Genomic DNA, 21,615 nt, shown 5'->3' with positions numbered 1-21,615 from the left:
TTATTTCATCTCAGTATCTCCCAACAGATACTGACTTACAAAGGGAAGAGAGAGTGACTACAGGGGAGGGAACACAAGACACCACCTTCACCAAGTGAGGCAAGTTCACATCAGCAGCCACGAGTGCCCCTGACGTGACGCAGGGAAGAATGCATCACTTCTGAAACGGATCAGGAGGAGGAGCAAACAACCCCAAACTGAGGGATACTCCACAGGATGCCCTGGACTCCAGAAACACGCCACGACAAAAAAGACTGAGGAACTGCTCCAGGTTAGACGAAAGAGCCAGCATAGCCCATCGCAACACATGATTCAAGTTACTCTTTCCCCATAAAGGACAGTATTTCCAAAATTTCTACAAAGAAACAATTGGCAAAATTGCAATAAGATCTGTAAATGAAATAACAGCATTGTATTGATGTCAATTTTCTGATTCAGTGGTTATGTAAAAAACTGTTCTTGTTCGTGAGATGTACTGCAGTATTTAGGGGTAAAGGAACATCATGTCTGCAAATTAGTTTCAGTTAAGAAAAAAAAATGTGTATGTATGAGGAGAGAGAAAGAGGAGAGGAGCTGGGAACAGAGAGTGAGAGAGAAAACGATAAAGCAAGTGCAGTAAAATATTACTATTTGAGGAATCTGGATGAAGGTATAGAAGAACTTTTGTATTATTCCTGCAACTTTTTTAAGATCTAAAATTATGTCAAAATAAAAACTTAAATTAAAAAAACTTTACAGCATAAATAATATGTATAATGCCCAAACATCTTTACAGAAAGAAAAAGAATAAAAATTATCAGTCAAAAAAGAGCCAAGAGAGGAGAAAAAACAAACAAAAAAAACAGATCAGGTACAGCAAACACAGTATAGAAAAAACACAGTAAGATGGCAGATTTAAACTCAAATATAACAGTAATTACATTAATCATAACGGACAAAGTGTCTAAGTTAAGTACAAAAATTGACAGACTGATTTAAAAAAATGATGCTATTTTAAAAAGACACATCTAAAAGATAAAGATACAAAAAAGTCAAAAGCTGAAGGAAAAAAAAAAGAAGCTAAAGAAAAATATATGACAAGCAATTAACCAAAAGGAGGCTCCTATAAGAATATAAAACAGACTTTAAGACAAAAAAAGGATTCCTGGACATACGGTGACTCCACAATCATCAAAGCCTCGAGTCACAAGGAGAGTGTAGTTTTCAGCTTGTCTGGAAGGGGTGAGCAGCCTTCTCAAAGACAGCCAAGCGGGGGACAGGCCGCCGCATGACCTGGCCCCCACCTAGCCCGACAGCTGAGCGCTGAGCCGGCTCCGGAGGCCTGATGGCGGCCGGCCCCTCCCCGCCCACTGCTGGCAGCGCACAGGGGCTGCCTCTGCCCGCAGCCTCCTTCTCCCTCGCCTTCGCACGGCTAATTCCACAGGTCCTTTGAGAGCAGCTGCCAAGGTCACTTCCTGGGCTTCCCTCTGCCCCAGCGCGAATCCCGTGGCCACCTGGCCTGCCCTCTGTCCCCTCTCTCAACTCCCAGGGCTGCCTTTGACCCGTGTATCCTCGGTGCCTAACAGGTACCTGGAATATATAAACAAGGGTGCGTGAGGGTTGTTAGTTTTGAAAGAGTAATTCATGAACACTGCCACATTTTAACAGGAAATTATCGGGGCTTCCCTGGTGGTGCAGTGGTTAAGAATCCGCCTGCCAGTGCAGGGGACACGGGTTCGATCCCTGGTCCGGGAGTATCCCACATGCCGCGGAGCAACTAAGCCCGTGCGCCACAACTACTGAGCCCGCGAGCCACAACTACTGAAGCCCGCGTGCCTAGAGCCCATGCTCCGCAACAAGAGAAGCCACCGCAGTGAGAAGCCCACGCACCGCAACAAAGAGTAGCCCCCGCTCGCCACAACTATAGAAGGCCCGCGCACAGCAACGAAGACCCAACGCAGCCAAAAATAAATAAATAAAAATTTATATATAAAAAAAACCCCAGGGAATTATCATTTTAACCTTTAATTCGCCAAGAGGGTCAGTCTGGGCGCAGCTGAAGACATTCAGCCTGGTATGCATGGGAGCGCTGGCCAACCTTCCTCTGAAAGGCCCCATCAGGCAGAATTCCCTTCTCTCTCCCACACCCCCTCGCGTCAGTCTTGAAGCCCCAACTCACTGCACTGCAAACTATGCTATTAGCAAGTCGTGGTGGTGACCGTGGTGACGGTGTTTGGCGGTGGTCCATGGGAGCAGAGGCCCTGCCCAACGCCGGAGAAAAAGGGAAACAAGGTTCCCTGGTTTAAAATAAGTCAACTCCTACATGAGAGGAGGACACGGAAAATCTTTCCAAGCCCCTAGGAATGCAGACTCCCTGAAGTGAATTTGTAATGACACATTTAAGGGAGGGAAGTGTCAACAGCAGAAAGTAGCCAAACTGAAAAAACAAAACCTGCCAGTAAGTGCCCAGCGTCCTCCGAGGAAAGAAACAGAGACTTAGGGGCTCACAGGCCTCAGTGCTACGTCACCGCCGAGGACCACCTCCCTCTGTTCTGAATTCACACTCATCTACAGCCTTCTAATTACTAGGTATCACCCTGGATACCCAGGAGGAGACACCCAGAGTATGGGTCGAGGATGTCACCGGCCACGGGAAAGGGACCCCTGTGTTGTACAGTTTTAAAATGTCTTGCATATGATATCCTTTCCGCTTTCAGCGCATCCCTGAGTGGGGTCATCCACATCCTCTCTATCGTTCCCCAGGGACTGGGCCACACACACCCACTGCGTCCAGGGCACGGCAAGGGACTTAACTGCTCCTGAGTCCAAGGAGCAGCTGATAAGTGACCTATTGTGGGTAAACAATAACTACTATTAGGGCCCAGGAGTCTAGAATCTCTGTCTCTTGAGAAATTCTCAGGCTACACCCTGAGGCAGTAGAGTACACTGGCCAGGGAAGCAGGTGTAGGGCCATCCCACCCAGGTTCGAATCCTGGCTCTGCACAAACCAGCAGTGTAACCTGGTCCCAAGAAGAGGCAATGATGAATACCTACAGCAGACGCAGCTCAGAACCCCACGCACAGTGAGCGCTGAGCATTCACGCTGGGCTGGAATGGTAAGAAGTACAGGACTACTTACACAAAATAAACAGTGACCACGGACTAGGTGAAAAGCATAAGTTGGCTGTCAGAAAAGAGGACTCACCTTCCAAACACCCCCAATTCTGTCTAGTCTCTCCGTTTCCACTGCTCCAGGCAACACCTCCTCCGCCTCTCGTCTGCGCCCCTGCAGTCGCCCATTCTCCACTGAGCAGCCAGAGGGTCTCTGAAAAGCCCAGCCCCCTTTCCTAACACAGCAGCTTCCCAGCCTGATCGGGCCTCTGGCCCCCTCTGTGTCTGTCTGCTCCCCTCCCCTCCCCTCCCCGCCAACCCGGGCCACACAGGCCTTCCTTCCCTGCTACAAAGGCACGGACCCTCCCCCACCTCGGGGCCTTGGCGATGGCTGTTCCCACCCTGCATGTTCATGCACCTGCTCTTCCCAAGGCCGGCTACTCTGGTAACTCAGACCTGCAAACGTCACCTCCTCCATGGGACCTTCCCCAAACACCCAATCTTTCACATCAACCAATATTAATTCCATGTACAACACGATAACGACATTTCCTGTTCACTTGTAAGTAGTTTCTCCATCATTTACATGGCATCTGCCTTCCTCCACCAGAGTGCAAACTCCCCAAAGCATGGATCCTGTCAGTCTCATTCACCACCACATGCCTGGACCTGGAAGGGGGCCTGGCACATAGTGGGTGCTCAATAAATACCTGGAGACTGAAAACATGATGAACACTTCAAAGACCAAAGCCTGGGATTTGCATCTATCAGTTCACTCTTCCGCCCCAGAGGGTATATGCTGTCCTGTTAAGAACTCAGAGCAGGGAGGGCTTCCCTGGTGACGCAGTGGTTAAGAATCTGCCTGCCAATGCAGGGGACACGGGTTCCAGCCCTGGGCCGGGAAGATCCCACATGCCGCGGAGCAACTAAGCCCGTGTGCCGCAAGTACTGAGCCTGAGCTCTAGAGCCCGTGAGCCACAACTACTGAGCCCACGTGCCACAACTATTGAAGCCCACGTGCTTAGAGCCCGTGCACCGCAACAAAGAGTAGCCCCCCTCACCACAACTAGAGAAAGACCGTGTGCAGCAACAAAGACCCAACGCAGCCAAAAATAAATTATAAATAAATAAATAAATAAAAGAACGCAGAGCAGGGAGCGTGAGCCCCTGGGTTTGAATTCTGTCTTCTGCTGAGTGATCCTGGCAGACCGCCTGCCTCTCTTTGTCACCTTTCCTTGTCTTTAAATGGGGCTAAGAGTCCTACCTTCCTATGAGGCTGCTGTGAGGATCAGTTTGTATCTGTAAAGTGCTGAGACCCAGGGCTAGGGAGAGTAGACACTGTAGAAATGTTAACTAGTATTACTGAAGTTGTAAAGTTTTCTTTATACAAGTCCTCTGCATTGCTCAGGTTTATAGTACTTTCACCTGTTTTACTGCCATTGCAAATAGGCTAATTTCCCTCATTATAACTTCTAAACAGATACAATTTATAAACAGGAAACGTACTGACTTTTAGACTGATTCATACCAAGGAATCTTACTGGATTCTCCTCAAGCTACCACTCTCTTCCCACAACCACAGGGCACACTGATTCAGTTCACATGGCTGTCTTCCTGCCTCATTCCCATTTCTGCAACCAACCGCTGCTCCCTCTACCCTACTCCTTCCTCTCCTGCCCAACAAACACCCGCACTCACACTCTGCTCTGGAAATATCACAGCGAAACCCACCACTACCATCACCACCAAGTCCGATTTGAACTTGTGTGACATAACAGTACTTGACCTCCCTGGGGCATCTCACATGGCAACCATTTTTGAGGTTTCTTTTTCTTTGACTCTGAAACATAAGTCTCTCCATTTCTCTCATTTCTATGGGGCTGCTCAACCTTCAGCCCCTCCTCCACCACCTTCCCTTGTCCATCCCCTGACCACTGCCCTCAGTGCTCTTCCCAGGAAACATGTGCTCCTTGAGCTAATCTGGCTATACCTACTCAGTGATACCTGTCCAGACCTTTCTCTCGAGACAAATACCTACCCACCTGCCCACCAGCAACCGCAGGGTCCCACCATATCTAAAGGAAATGTCCACCAGTCCTCCATAACAACTCTGATGGTCTTCACTGACTCAGGGAATGGTACCACTCCCAACCCAGGCCCACAGAGCAGACCTCCAGCAGTTATGCCTGGCTCTTCTGGCTTGCTCACCACCAGCACCCAACTAGTTACCAAGTCCAGTTGCTTCTGACCCTACCGTCTTTCTCCCTAGAGGATAAAATCCACGTGTTTTTTTTTTCTTTTTTTTTTTTTTTTTTGGCCGTGCCGTGCAGCTTGCAGGATTTTAGTTCCCCGACCAGGGATTGAACCCGGGGCCATGGCAGTGAAAGCACCGAGTCCCAACCACTGGACCACCAGGGAAGTCCCCAAATCCAAGTTTTTAATGTGATCCTCAAAGCCCTCTACGATCCAGTCTCTGCCTATGGCTCTGGCCTCATTTCTTAATACACACTCCACCACCACCATCACCTACAAAACCATAAACTCTACATTTCAGCAACTGTGAAGTGTTCCAAAGTCACCAACATACTACAACACTTCAAGCCTCTCAAATTTGCACGTTGCTTCCTTTCCCTAGGCTGACCTTCAGTCCCTTGTTCACCTCATTCACCTTTCAAATCTCAGTTTAAGACTCCCTTATTAATCCCTGAAGCATTTCTTGGGGTGTCCTTACTTCCAAAACTGGCCCTGTGCTGTGGGTCTCCAAACACTTCCACGGCCGGCTCTCGGAGGACCCCTAACGTGTCACTGTGCTCATACATTTTCTTGCCCACAATTCCCACCAGACCATGGCTCTTCCAAAGCAGGAACGACCTATCTTCGCACCTTTAGCACCTGCCCCAGGATCCAGCAAACAAAAGACAATAAACAAAACTGTTGAATAACCGAAGGGACAAATGCATAACTTCCCAAATGAGGCCCCAAAATCTTAGACACGGAAAGAAAAAACTAAGAAAATATTTGTCGAAGAAATTGGAAAATGGATGATGACCCCTCGTTTAACTCAAGGCTCAAGGTACAGAATTAGCAGAAAAGAGACTGAAAGAAAGAGTAAAGTAACAGTCTGATGACAAGAAGCACTTCTGGACGGCCCAACGTCATCTAAAGGAGGTGCAGTGGCTTGGAAGCCCCACGCAAGCTCCGACCCTGGAAAAGATGGATGAGCACACGTGGGTGTTCAGGGCGCTTTTCAGAAACGAGAGAAAAACCCCCGACTCACCCAGACGGCAGCCGTCCGGACCCTGGTGGCCATCCTCACGGCCAGTTTTGTGCGCCCTGCGGGGGGTGGCAGGACCCGAAGGCTGCGGGAGAAGAGAACCGTGAGGGAACCGGGAACCGGTCTCCCCGCCGCTCCCACGCCCACGCGGTACCCTCCTGCCCCCCCGAGGACCCGCCCCTCCCTTCCCACGGCCGGGCCTCCTTCCCTCACGCAGCGGCGGGGTTCCCCAGCTCCGCCCCCACCTACACACACGCGATCGGCTCAGGGCAGGCGCGGGGGGAGGTCAGACTAGTCTGCACGGTCCCGCCGCCCTGACACGGGAGGGACTCGGTGCGCGCGGCTCCCCCAAGCCCTGAACCGGCAGCGGGGGATGCGGGGGGAGACCGGCTCCGCAGCCGACCTCCCGGATCTGCAGCCAGAGCCACTCGGTCCTCGCTCTCGACTGTGCGCCGCCCGCTCCGGGTGCTTCGGCGACGGCTCTCGGGCAGACGAGGTCGGCGCGCTCCAGCTCAGGTCCCCACGACGAGCAGGGGACGCAAACCGCCCACCAGTGCTCTCCCGGCTGGGGCCGAGCCGACGGCGGCCGCTAGGGACGCACAGGAAATGCGTCAGGGCGACCCGAGGGCAGGACGAACTACAACTCCCGGAAGCCTCTGCGGGCGTTCCTCCTGCGCGGGGCGGCTCCAGCCGAGGGCCGCCGGGACGGGGCGCTGCGGCTGCGAAGCGCAGGCCCTTCCCGCCCCACCCCCGGGCGCGGGCGCGCAGACTCTCAGAGGATTAAAATAATTGACAGGAATAGCGCAAAGGCGGGAGGCGTATAAGTTCAGCTAAAAGTGTTCTAAGGTTCCTGCTTTTCCAAATGGTAAAAGTCCTAATTTATACTTTAATAACGCAAAGATTCGTTCCGTTGTATAAGTGACATTTATTTTCCAGGAAAATTAGGAGTGGCATTGTCTTCCTTTGGGGATGGGGGTGGGTGAATCCTTTAAATGTCTGGCTTAATATAAAACAGCTGGAGTCTCATATGTGCTTCTGCGTTCACTCTGTTGCATGTGTTGCTTATGTGGAAGTATCAATATATTAAAAAATCTGGCCTCACATAGGTATGTGTCAATAGTTGGAAAAGGACAGGGTATTTTAATATACTTAGATAACTGCATATTCTTTGTAGTAAAAGTTGAACAAGGAATAGGTCAGTTTCAGTGTACGATCTGAAACCAGAGAGGTGAGCTTTTTCTACTCTATTAAAACCCGTTGGTCTGTCTTGCACTTCGAATGCATGGTTTTATCAGGCATGATTTTGTAACAACATGCATTGGTCATTTGGAAAATATTGGTTCACTGACTAATGCAGATCTTCCAAACACTGACACCTCTCTTTATACAACATGAAAGCTCATATTCATCAATATCATCATTGATCTTAAGTACTGGGAATCTGTGAAGTTCACAGTGGCAGATACAAGATTTCCAAAATTCTGTTTGCACTTGAAAACTCTAGCTTTGTATTGGCAGACAATGCGGGCACTTGTTCCCCTTGTGTGACAGCTCACTTGGTTGGCAGTTGAGAATGTGTCTGCCTCACCCACGTTTGCCTCACCTTTCAGTCCAACTTTCACGCAAAGTTCAGCTCCCAACTCACATAATCACACAAGTGCATTTTCTAGAGACAGTTATGGAACTTCAGGACGCAGCACAGAATATCTGTTGCATAGATACTAAAAAGATACGGACTCAAGAGTTGAGATTTAATAAAATTAGTTTTCACTACTCCATCAAGGACATCCAGAAGTGAAATTGGTCCTTTTCTTTTTTTAACTGTGAATGTGATGATGAAGAACATAATGGCGACTAATAAATGTCTTTGGTGCCACTTCCTAGATGCATGGGGAGTGCCCACAGCGGTACCCCTATGGCTTTTGCACCATCAAAGCAAGTTCAACACAGTAGGCAACATCTTGAGTTTGGAATATCAGTACTCGCTGTAAAATTCTTTCAACTTTTCTGTATGTTTGAAAATTTTCATAATAAAATATTGGAGGAAAATATTGTGGAAGAGACAAACTTTTCAATAAATTGTGCAAGCCAAAAACAAACAAATAAATAAATAAATAAATAAAAATTGTGCAGGAACAATGAGATAGCTATACAAGAATAGAAAAAAAACTGCTGTCTCACAATATATTTAAAATAAATTCTAAATAGATTAAATATGGGACTTCACTGGTGGCGCAGTGGTTAAGAATCCTCCTGCCAATGCAGGGGACATCGGTTCGAGCCCTGGTCCAGGAAGATCCCACACACGGTGGAGCAACTAAGCCCATGTGCCACAACTACTGAGCCCGTGTGCCACAACTACTGAAGCCTGTGCACCTAGAGCCCGTGCTCCGCAACAAGAGAAGCCACTACATGAGAAACCCATGCACCACAACAAAGAATAGCCCCAGCTCCCTGCAGCTAGAGAAAGCCCGCGTGCACAAAGACCCAACGCAGCCAAAAATAAAAATAAATAAATTTATCTTTTAAAAGTAGATTAAATATTAAACGTGGAAAGGAAGGCTCTACAGGTTTTAGGTTGAAATGTAGAGTTAGCATCCTTTGCCCACTGATTTGTTAACCAATCCCTGTTATCTGCTAAGTTCTCGTGTTAGTTTTCTGTGCTGCTGTAACAAAACACCACAAACTTGGTGGCTTAAAACCACACACATTTATTATCTTACAGTTCTGAAGGTCAAAGGTCCAACACAGGTCTTCCTGGGCTAAAGCAAGGCATTGGCAGGGCTGCATGCCCTTCTGGAGGCTGCTGGGGAAAACCCTCTCCTTGCCTTTTCCAGATTTTAGAGGCCACGAGCATTTCTTGGCTCAGGCCCCCGTCTTCCACCTTTAGAACCAGCAACAGAGGGCTGAGTCCTCCTCGTGCTGTGTCGCTCTGGTCTCCTTTTCTGTCTCCCTCTTCCACCTTTAAGGACTCGTGTGATGACATTAGGCCCACACAACAATCCAGGATAATCTTTCTATTTTAAGGTCGGCCGATAGCAAACTTGGTTGCCCTTTGCCCTGCAAGGTAATACATTCATAGGTTCCAGGATTGGGATGTGGACGTCTTCCAGGAGCCATTATTCTGCTGTTCTGTTTCTCGTCTCTTTATTTTGTTCCGTTGATATTTGCCTATAATGGGGGTCTGCAAACTTTCTCTGTAAAAGGCCGGTGTATTAGTTTTCTAGAGCTGCTATAATAAAGTACCAGAGGGTGGCTTAAACAACAGGAATTAATTTTCTCACAGTTCTGGAGGCTGAAAGTCTGAGATAAATGTGTCAGCAGAGTTGGTTTCTGCTGAGGCCTCTCTCCTTGACTTGTAGATGGCCATCTTCTCCCTGTGTCCTCACAGGCCGTCCCTCTGTGCAGGTCTGCGTCCTAATCTCCTCTTCTTTGTAAGGACACCAGCAGTCATATTGGATTAGGGCCTGACCTAATATTCTCATTTTGACTTAAAATGTTTAAACTTTAAAGACCCTAAACAGTGACATTCTGAGTTACTGGGGATTAGGACTTCAACAAAGGAATTTTGGGGGACATAATTCAGCCCATAACAATCAGTTAGTAAATATTTTAGGTTTTCTGGGCCATAGTCTGTCATAACTACTGAACTCTGCCATTGTAGCACAAAAGCAGCTATAGATATTACATAAAATGAACATGGCTGTGTTCCAGTAAAACTTGGACAGCAGGCCAGATTTGGCCTCCTGGTCCACACTATGGGAATCCATCATTGTCTTGTTATGTCATCACAGCAAGCCTTGACAAGTAGTGGGTCAAAGCCCTTTTTTATTGTCATTCTTCAAAAAGGCCTCGGTTATTTTTCCTCCTTTGGTCTTGCGTGTACATTGTAGGCTTTGCTTGCTAAGTTCCATGTAAAAGCCTTCATAATAAAGGGTGATACGTGCCAAGCTGTATCTCCACGGGGCAGGCACTGCCACTTCACTGTACAACACTCCTCCCACCTTCTTTGCTGAAAGAACACTGTATATGCTCAGGTGCTGGTTGGCCGTACGTTTGTGGTTCAGTGGGTGGGTGTTGGCTTCTTCATCAATTCATTCAACTAATATTCACTGAACGCCCACTATGAGCCATACTTCACTCATTAAAGTGAAGCATTCATTCTGGTGGGGAAGACAGATAGTAAACAGGTAGGTAGGTAGGTAGATTGAAAGGTTACAAGCACTGTGGAAAAAATGAAAAGAACAGGGTAAAGGGGATTAGCAGTGCCTGTGGGGTGGCTGCACGTTTAAATAAAGCAGCATCTTAGATTCCTAGGCCTGCTGTAACAAAGCACCACAGAGTGTGGGCTTAAACCACAGAAATTTATTGTCTCACAGTTCTGGACCCTAGAAGTCCAAAATCAAGGTGTTGGTGGGATCGGTTCCTTCTGAGGACTGTGAGGGAAGGACCTGTTGCAGGCCTCACTCCTGGACTTGTAGACCCTTCTGCCACCTGTGTCTCTTCACATCACCTTCCCTCGATCTGTATCTCTGTGCCCAAATTTCCCCCTTTTCTAAATAAGGACACTAGTGATATTGGATCAGGGTCCACCCTAACGACCTCACTTTAACTTGACTACCTCTGTAAAGACCCTTCCTCAAAGTAAGGTCACATTCTGATACTGGGGATTACGACTTCAACACATGAATTTTGGGAGGACACAGTTCAATCCATAACAGGCAGTCTAGGTAGGACTAATTTGTAAGGCAATACCCTCTAAATCTAATCTCCTTCCACAGGGCTGTGTGACAAGGGAACTTTGTCACTAAAAATATCTAAAACTTAATTCCTAACATATGGAGTCAAAGGCAGTTGGCTTTTCCAGCTCTCTGAAGGCCCACATCTTTGGAATCTCTGTTCCCTTCCATCTGTCACCTAAATTTATCTCATAATTGGAACGTCTTGCCGACCTCAACCACTAGCTGTTTATACACACCATTGCTTTCTTTTCAACCAGTACAGCTGCTGAGACACTAGACACATGGCCACCTTGCAACTTATTTACGGACAAAGGTAACTAAGTCAATTTTTTTCACTTCTTGCCATTAACAAGAAAACAGATTTAATCAATATGTGCTTAATTCATGGATGAATATAAAGAAAATATTTTCTGATTCCCCATGGCCTATAGCGTTGGTGACTGAGATGCTGGGCCTTTCTTAAGATTCCCCAGTGGTTTCCCATTACCCTTAGGAGAGCGCCAGGACCCTTAGCCAGATGTGCAGGCAGTAGGAGCGGCAGGAAACCAGCAGACGCTGGAGCCCAAGTGATCTAGGCGCCTCCACTTCTTACTGGGCCACCGGGACAAGTCACTCTGAACTCACGAGATGGAAGGAAGGAGACGCATTAACAGAACTGGTGTGAAAACCAAATGAGAGGGTGCCTGTAACTCATGTGCCACACGACACTTTAACATAATTAGTTTACTTTCTTCCCGTTAGGACCTGGTTTCCACTTAGTAGCTGTGTCATTTTAAGATATCACGTCACTAACACAGTGACAGTATAAAGAGGGAGACCTCTAGAGGTCGTTGTTTGAGCAGGGTCTGAGTGAATTTGTCTCAGGAGAGGACAACAATGGTAGTGCGTATTTGTGTTTTACATTAGAATAACTGATTTTATAAAAACCTCTGCTATGTCAGACTATCTTATTTCAGATCTGCCACAGTTGCTGGTTGTTTTTCTTTCTTTTTTTTGTTTTTTGGCTGCATTGGGTCTTTGTTGCTGCACGCAGGCTTTTGCTAGTTATGGTGAGTGGGGGCTAATCTTTGTTGCAGTGTGCGGGCTTCTCATTGCAGTGGCTTCTCTTGTTGCAGAGCATGGGCTCTAGGAATGTGGGCTTCAGTAGTTGTGGCGTGCGGGCTCTAGAGCACAGGCTCAGTAGTTGTGGCGCACAGGCTTAGTTGCTCCCTGGCATGTGGGATCTTCCCGGACCAGGGCTAGAACCCGTGTCCCCTGCATTGGCAGGTGGATTCTTAACCACTGTGCCACCAGGGAAGTCCCTGTTGGCTGTTTTTCAAATGAAGCTCTACCATTTACTAGCTACATGATTTGGGGCAAATTACTTAAAATTTCCAAACTCTAGTGCCCTTAACTGTAGGGGAATAATATTATGCTCCTCATAGGACTATAGAGAGAAATAACTTAACGCATTAAGGGGCTTCACAGATTGGCTATCTCATATCAAGCTGTCTATGATGAAGATGCGTTACAAAAATAAAAACCACCACACATTCGTTATTAGCGTTCGTTTGGAGCTGCAGGTTTTCTTGTTTCCCAGAAATCCTTGGTTTTCCGATTTTTTTAAAACAACTTTATTGCGGTTAAAGGTTACACACAACAGCCTGGATCCAGCTAAAGTGTCCAGTTCAATGAATTTACCAAATGAAGACAGTCATGGAACCACTACCACAACCAAGACACAGGTCACTCCCAGTGGTCCCCTTATGGTCCTCTTTGCAGTCAATTGCTCTCCCACCCGGGCCACAGGTGACCCCTGACCGCTCTCCTTTATCTATTACGCTTTCTAGAATTTTATACATGGGAGTCATATAGTATGTACTCCTTTGTGTCTGAATTCTTAGAATGCTTTTAAGATTTAACCATTTAGCCTTGCAGGGCTAGATTACAATGTGTTTATCTACTCACATGCTGTGAATTATTATACATGACATCTGTTGAGTTTACTGTATTTGTGTTTGTTTTTAGGCGATCACAGTGCTTAACATTCAGGCACACATTTTTGCATGGACATATTTTCACTTCTCTTGGTTATTTACCTAGGAATGGAATTGATGGGTCACGTGGTAACTGTATGTTTAGCCTTTTGAAGACAAGCCAAACTGTTCTCCAAAGTGGCTGTACTATTCTGTAATCCCACCAGCAACGTGTGAGGGTTCCAATCTCTCCAATCTTCAATAACTAGCCTTATCTTTTTTATCTTAGTCATGCTACTAGATGTGAAGTCCTATCTCCTCCTGGTTTTGACTTGCATTTCCCTATGACTGACGCTGTCGAGCATTTTTACAAGGGTTTACTGGCCATTTATACACATTCTTTTGTGAAGCATCTGGCAAATCATTTTGCACATTTTTTTGTTCACCTTCTTACTGTATAATTTATGAGTTAGTTATGAGCATCCTTTGTATTCTGGATACAAGCCCTTGTCAGATATACATATTGTTAATATACCAGTCTATGGATTGCCTTTTCATGTTCTTTTCAAAAGAGCAGAAGTTTTAAAATTTTTATTAAGTCCAATTTATCATTTTTCTTTTATGATTCATGCGTTTTGTTCTATCTTTGCTTAGCCCAGGGTCATAATCATTTTCTCCTATGTTTTCTTCCAGATATTGAAAAATTCTAGCTTTTGCATTTAGGTTTGCAATGCATTTTGAGTTATTTTTGGATGTGATGTGAGATAAGGGGAGGGTTTTTTCCATACAAATATCCAGTTGTCACACCACCCTTCATTTAAAAGAATGTCTTTTCCACATTGAGTTATTTTGGCTCTCATGTCAAAATTTAATTGACAGTATATGTGTAGGTCAATTTCTGAACTCTCTATCCTGTTTTATTGATCTATATCCACCCTCATGCCAGCATTTTATTAGTATAGTTCTATAGTAAACTTTGAAATTAGGTATTGTAGGCCCTACAACCTTATCCTTTTAAAAAAATTTCTTCAGTTATTCTAGGTCATTTGCATTTCCATATAACTTCCTGATTAGCTTGTCAGTTTCCACACAAATGCCCCTGAACTTAAAGATTAGTTTGTGGAGAATTGCTCTCCTACTATATTGAGTTTGTCCATCCTTGACCATGGTGTATTTCTTCACTTATAATATTTATTACATGCTCTCTATTATGTGTTCTTGAATTTCTTTCAGCAATGTTTTATACTTTCACTGTACAGATCTTGCTCAACTCATTAAACATATCTAAGTATTTCATATTTTTGTATCATTGTGAGATTGTATTTCTGATTTCATTTACAAATTGTTCACTGCTTGTACATATCAATTTTTGTATATTGATCTTGTATCCTGCAACCTTGCCAAATTCCCTTATTAAAGTTCCAGTAGCTTATTTGTAGACAAGAACTTTTGAAGAGAAAATATTCCATCACTGAAAAGATTATTTTCCTGATCCTAAAAGTAATACATATTCTCCGAAGAGACTTTGAAAAGTACAAAAAAAAAAAAAAGAAAAGAAAAGCAAACACCAATTCTCCCAATATGTAGGTTAATTGCTATTGATCTTTTGACAAATCTTCTTAGAGTTTTGAGCAAGATTCATTTCCGTTTTTTGAAATTCATTTATTTATACATATCTGAGCTTACTCGGTATTGACAATTATTTATCATGCTTTTTTTGTATACCACAAGGACATTTTTCATGTTACCAAGCTTTCTGTTTGTGTAACCTTAATGTCTATAAATAAAAAATTTTCTATTATACATTTTTAATATTGCAAATTTTGCAGTATTATAAGTACTGTTTCAGTGATCATCCACAGACGTACATTCCTTAGGGTGTTAATAATAGTAATATTATTATTATTAATAGCTAAGACATACAGTACTTCCTATGTGCCAGGCACTGTTTCAAGTACTTTACACAGTATCTCACTTAATCCACACAACTATCCTCGGACATAGGTACCAGCAGTATCTCCACTACACAGTTCAGGAAAACTGAGCCATAGGTTATCGGAAATTCTAAGAGGCCCAGCTATGGGGCTCCTCTTTTACGCCCACAGAGAACCACTGCTTGTAATGAAAACCACTTCTGGTAGGAGTACGTTACATACGTGAATGGTGTGTAATCACTGAGGAGTTACTCAGCCATAACTGAGGCGCCAGGAGGTTCTCAAAACGTGAGGCCTTCATCCCAACTGTGCCAGAAGAGTGAGCTGTGGCCTCTTGCTCCTGCAGTTCTCAGGTCTCTCGAGTCTAACAAGCATTTCTAGATTAGTCCTGGGAGAGACAGCAAGGTCGTCGTCCTGTTATTCTCAACAATCTTTATATCATTCAACAATCAGTGAGCATCTAACGTATACACATTGTTTGCTGGAAAGTGGCAAATAATGGTCAGTCCCTACACACACAAGATCCATTTACAGAATGAAACAGAGAATTAAAACAGATTCTCTTTCTAAATCTTTTTTGGGTCATGGACTTACCAGAGAATCTGAAGATTAGGTTCCTCTCTCTTAAAGGGAAAACCTCCATAAAAAGAGAGTGCTTTTGCATGCAATATTAAAAGCTGTTTACTGATCCTCAGAATGCATCCATATACCCACTATGGGTCAGTGATTTCCTTGGTTGGTAAGTTCTGATGCAGGTAAAAGGGAAGACATGTGTGACTGGAATGGAAGTGAGAACTCCATCAGTTCTTACTGGCAATTGATCAGTTTAAAGTGAATGACAGACACTAGGGTGGGGCAATAATGTAATGTTAACAATCACACCTAATGTAATAAAGCACTTCATACATATGAGGCATGTTCTAAGCTCTTTATGTGTTTACTTGTTTGCTCCTCAGCACGATCCCATGAGGTAAGTAATGTTATCCCTAATTTGCAGAGGAGGACATCTGTAAGTTAGGCACAGAGCAGCTAGGCAGCATGCTCAAGTTCACCCAGCAAGGGAAGGACAGAGGTGGGAGTTCAACTTGGGGAGCCCAGCTCAGACGTATACTCTTAACCACTGTTTTCTTCATAAAGATACAGCAGTGCTGTGTCTATTTTAGGAGCATACTTGCTCCAAGTATTGCCCGGGTACCTGCTCCCGCTCAAATGGAGCCTCTCCCTGGCGTGTTCAAGTACCCAATGCTCCTTTAGGTCCCAACAGCCAGAGGATCATTGTTTTTAACCTCCCAAGAGTCTTTAGCAGCCTGTCCCAAGAAGCACAACTCTATGACCCCAAACAACTTAGAATTAATGGGAAAGTTTGCTAGCAGGAGGTTCTCAAGCTTTCTTGATGGTAGAATAGGAGAAACTGGATATCCTTTTTTAATATTTAAAAGCGTCTCCAAATAATTATTACAGTGACACCTAATAGACTATAAAACTCACTCATAATTCCCTTATCTAACAAGTCAATTCTGTTCATTTATCCATAGATACGTTTTCAATTGTTACCCACATGCAAATATATTTAAACTGGGTACTAATAGTAGTAAATGTGTTCTTCCTTCTCTGCCTCACATGATAAGATTTTCCCTGCTGCTAGCCAAAATGTGGTTTATATCAGACACATAAAACAGACTAAACACTACAAAGTATCCCAGGAGAGAGGGACAATCAAGTAAAAAATGGCATCTTAACTCACTGCAATATCATTTTCCATTGTTTGTTACAATAACTATACCCATTTTTTATTCCCCTCAGCAGCAACTCTCATTTATTTGCCTTTTTAAGGTAGCGCTCTCATTTATTTTTTTGAAGGAAACAAAGCTGGATCATCTATCAATAACTCACTTACTTAATGGTTCCTTCTCAGATTTTAGCATTTAACGCTGGGTGAAGAATGCTCCCAGGCCAACTACTTTTGCGGGAATTTGGGAAAAGAAGACAATCTGATATACTAAGGTGAAATTTGTGTGTTTTTCCCCCTCCAGGACCAATTCTCTAGTGCAAGAAAGGGTAGTAACAAGACTGAAAGCAGCTCTTCTCCAGAAGGAGTTCTCCAATGCTAAAAAAAGTTATTGATCTTTGTGAATAATTCCATATTTATTACATTAATATGCATTTTCTCTAATATGATTTGTCTGGTATCTAATAAGGTTAGGGCTATTAACAAGTGCTGTCCCACACTGATTACATGTTAGGAACTGCTCTCCGGTGTGAGCTATTTGATATACTATACGTGGAGAGTTCTGGCTGAAGATGATCCCACACTGATTACATTTATAGGTCTCTTCTCCAACATGAACCCTCTGGTGCTTAATAAGGTCATTCTTCCGAATGAAGGCTTTCTCACACTGACAGCATTCATATGGTTTCTCTCCAGTATGAATTCTCTGGTGCACAATGAGGGCAGAACTCTGGCTGAAGGATTTTCCACAGTCATGGCATGCATATGGTTTCTCCCCAGTATGGGTTCTCTGATGTGAGAAAAGGTGAGAGCTTCGACTGAAGCATTTTCCGCAATCTTTGCACTCAAAGGGTTTCAGTCCAGTGTGAGTTCTATGATGGACAACAAGGTGAGACCTCTGGCTGTAAGACTTCCCGCAGTCACTGCATTCGTAGGGCCGCACCCTAACATGGGTTCTCTGGTGCAGAATGAGATGCGTGCTCTGTCTGAAAGACTTCCCACATTCGGCACACTCATATGGTTTCTCTCCAGTATGAGTTCTCTGGTGCCGAATAAGCCTGGAGCTGTGAACAAAAGACTTTCCACACTGATTACATGTGTACAGTTTGTCTCCTGTGTGAGTCCTCTGATGGGTAACAAGGTGAGAGAACCAGCTGAAGGACTTCCCACATTCTTTACATTCATAGGGTTCCTCACCAGTATGAGTCTTTTGATGTCCAATGAGGTGAGAACTCCGGCTGAAAGATTTTCCACATTCTTTACATTCATAGGGTTTTTCTCCAGTATGAATAAGCCGGTGCCTGGTAAGATTAGAGCGCCAGCTGAAGAATTTTCCACATTCCTTACATTCATAGGGTTTCTCTCTATGCGTACCCTTTGATATACCAAGGGATGTACCATGAGTAAGAGAGTTGTTATCAGGGCATCTGTACAATTTATCTCCTGCTTGAGTTCTTGCAAATTGAAGAAGGTGAATGTTTTGACAGAAGGTTTGACCAGAGTCATTACTGTTGCTTGCATAACTTTCCTGATGACCACTGAAAACCAAATCATGTTTTAAACTTTTAGGATGTGAGTCATGTTTATGGAAATACTCTCGCAGTGCTAGCTGAGAAGGAAGAAGACAGTTTCTCCCATATTTCCCATTTTCACAGACTCTCTCCTGACGAAGTGCTTTCTTTTGGGTGAATGCCACTTGCCTCAGATGTCTCTCCTGGCTGTCCTGGGGCCTGTCCAACTGACCTTCACGTGTCCAGACTTCTTCCAATGACAAATACCAGAGATCACTCTTTGCCATTCTTTTCATTTTAACATCACAGGAGTGTTTATCTTTAGAAATGCTCTTACTGGAAGTTGATGATTTAACTTCAACTGCAGTCTCCAAATCTGAAAGAAATGGAAAAACTTTGCATAACTAAAAACAGTATTAAGGTCAGAATGGTAGGATGTATGTAGAAAAAAGTATGTAAGTCATGCAGAGTTGCTTTTAAATATGGTTTTGTAAGCTTGACAGAGAGTGAGAAAGGGAAGGAAGGCCCATTAACAGGAAATGGGCCGGGCTATAATATGCACATAAAAGGAGCAAAGAGGGTAAGAGAAGCCACAGGACTGGCTACGACACATGGGATCAGGATGTTCAGTGCTGGGGTGGCAATTAAGGAAACCCAGAAAGCGCTGCACTGCCACGATGTAACCCAACTATTAATGATACAAGAACCTGACATGTCTCCTTGCTGCCAGGCCCTTCCCCCACATGAATTCTTCACATTCCTAAACCATGAAAGCAGCCATGTGGCAGGAAATGGCTTCTATCTATGTCACCAAAGCAGTACAGAATGATTACATGTGACTGACAGAGCAAACCTCTCAGAAAGGCCATGGGGTCGGCTGGCAGGGCGACTGCACAGAAGGGACCCAGATACAGGTTCTAACCTACGCTTTGCTACTACTAGTGGTGAATTTAGACAAGTTGCTAAACTTTTCAAAAATCATATTGCTTCTCTGTCATCTAAGGACCTATAAGGTTATCCTAAGTATCGTATAAGGTGGGAGCTCATAACCGATATGCTCACTGTTATCATCATCCCCGTCTTCTACTTTGATTCCTTTGTTCTGAGACACCAAGACTTAATTAAAACTGACAGGACTAACACAGGACACTAACTCAGAACCTGAACCTTAACTCACATTCTCCTGGACTTTTCGCCCTTCTGTTTATATGCATGCATATTACTGCAAATTATTTTCCCTGGTTCAAAGCCTGCGTTTGTTTCTCAATGCCTTTCAGCTAAAATGTTTGGTTCTGAAATCTAGAAAAAAATCCACTATTTACCCAATACCACCTCTTCCTACATAAGTGGGGCAATACTCTACTCTTACTTGGTGTATGGGGTGAATTGTGTTCCCCAAAGAAGATATGCTGAAGTCTTAACCCCCAATATCACAGGTTATGACCTTATTTGGAAATAGGATCATTGCAGATGTAATTAGTTAAGATGCAGTAGTACTGGTGTAGGAGGGCCCTAATCCAGTCTGACTGGTGTCCTTACAAGAAGAGAAGAGAAGATACAGAGGCAGACACACAGGGGAGGCGGCCATGTGAAGATGGAGGCTGGGTGAGGTGATGTGTCTACAAGCCAAGGGGCACCTGGGGCACCAGAGCTGGAAGAGGCAGGAAGGACCCTCCTCTGGAGCCCCAGAGGGCACACGGCCTGCCCACACAGTTCTAGAGACTTCTGACCTCTAGAACTGTGAGACAATAAATGTGTTGATTTAAGCCACCCAGTTTGTGGAACTCTGTTTTGGCTGCCACAGGAAACAATCCCTGGTAAACAATCCCTGTGCCAGGCTCCTAACTGCCTCCTTTGTACAACCCAAACCCCTTTCCCAGTCCTCATTTTCATTCCCAGCTCTGTTAGTTGCTAGTTTCTTCCCCATCCTGATTTCTTTTTTAAAAAATTGTGATTAAAACAATACGTATAACATAAAATGCACCATCTTAACCATTTTTAAGTGCACAGTTCAAGTATTAAGTATATTCACATTGTTGTACAGCCATCACCACCATCCATTTTCATCTTGTAAAACTGAAACTCCATACCTATTAAACAATAAGGACCCAATCTCCCCTCAACCCAGCTCCCAGCAATCACCATTATACTTTGTGTCTTTATAATTTTGGCTACTTCAAGTACCTTACATACGTGGAATCATACACTATTTCTCCTTCTGAGACTGGCTTATTTCACCCAGCATAATGTCCTCAAAGTTCATCTACGTTGTAGCAAACTGCAGTATTTCCTTCCTTTTTAAGGATAAATAATACTCCATTACATATACACACACCTCTACCTTGATGAGCTTTGACAGGACGTATACCATCTTTTCCCTCTCCTCCACCCAGTGCATCAGAATCCCATGGAGAAGTTTTTCAAACTACTAATGCCAACTGGAAAATTCTAGAATGAACATGTGTGATGAGGGGTAGGGCTGGGTATGGAAAGACAAGTCTGGAGAAAGCGACAGAAAACACGGACGCGTTAAAGTCCTAAAAATCTTCCATGTGTTCTGTAACGTGGAAGATAACTCAGGTGCGTTATCTTCAAAATCTGCAGCATCCATTAATCAATTCATCATCTGAGTTTTTAAGGCCATCACCCGTTATACTTTTCATTTTGATAATGAAGTTCCCATAGCTTGTAGATTCCCTTAAATTCCAGTCGATTAAGCACATACATGGAATTTCAGTATTTCTTTTGACAACAAATTTCCCATTAAAAATGTAAACTGCTGGTTATAGTCAGTTATTTTTGGATACTTGTCAACAGACATCCAGGAAAGCCTGCTAAACTGAACACATGAATGGAAAAAATAAGGACAGGAAGAAATAGGGAAATGAAAGGAAACAGAGAACAGTCTTTCCTGCCATGGCCCCAAAGCAGCTGACTGATCAAGTACTTCCCAGTGTCTGAGGGACCTGCCCTGAGACAGGTACTGGCTACAGTCACCTACGAGGCCCAATGTAAAAAAAGTCAAAAACAAAATTTATGACATTTAAAAGTAGAAACAAAGTGGAAGCTCAGAAAAAGAAGGAACCTGTACTTAATAAGCCAAAAGGTTTCACAAAAAAGGACTGGAGGCGAAACACAGAGGACGACTGAGACACTGGCGACTTCATTCACATCACACTCACAGCCTGAGGTGCAGGGAAATGCCTGACATGAGTGGACGTGAGTGCCAGAGGATTACGAGGTGCCTAGACTGCACTGGGCCTGGGAGGCCATGTGTCCCCAGGAGCCCACGTGGGTCACTAGCACATGGAGTCGGCCATCGGCAGCAAGATCCAGACAGCAACCCCCCAGATGGCTGGGCTAAGGAGAAAGACATAAGA

The 21,615-nt window shown here is 44.5% G+C and overlaps 1 protein-coding gene across 19 annotated transcripts in view; it reads right to left on the bottom strand.

Moving 5' to 3' along the window:
- The window catches only part of ZNF10 (zinc finger protein 10), a 112,501-nt gene that overhangs the window by 31,245 nt on the left and 59,641 nt on the right, over window positions 1-21,615 (bottom strand). For 14 of the 19 annotated variants that reach the window (XM_057526032.1, XM_057526029.1, XM_057526028.1 and 11 more), the window contains one exon: window positions 15,263-18,611. In XM_057526032.1, the coding sequence (XP_057382015.1) occupies window positions 17,149-18,611 (1,463 nt within the window). In that variant the 3' untranslated portion in view covers window positions 15,263-17,148. Of the gene's footprint in view, window positions 1-6,367; window positions 6,450-6,609; window positions 6,950-15,262; window positions 18,612-21,615 lie in introns of those variants that run through there. The other 5 variants (XM_057526037.1, XM_057526024.1, XM_057526025.1 and 2 more) reach the window with 5 other exon arrangements.

Source organism: Balaenoptera acutorostrata, chromosome 13, assembly GCF_949987535.1.
Source record: "Balaenoptera acutorostrata chromosome 13, mBalAcu1.1, whole genome shotgun sequence".
Lineage (NCBI taxonomy): Eukaryota > Metazoa > Chordata > Mammalia > Artiodactyla > Balaenopteridae > Balaenoptera > Balaenoptera acutorostrata.
Note: the sequence above shows the minus strand (reverse complement) of the source record. Positions and strands in the feature narration are given on the sequence as shown.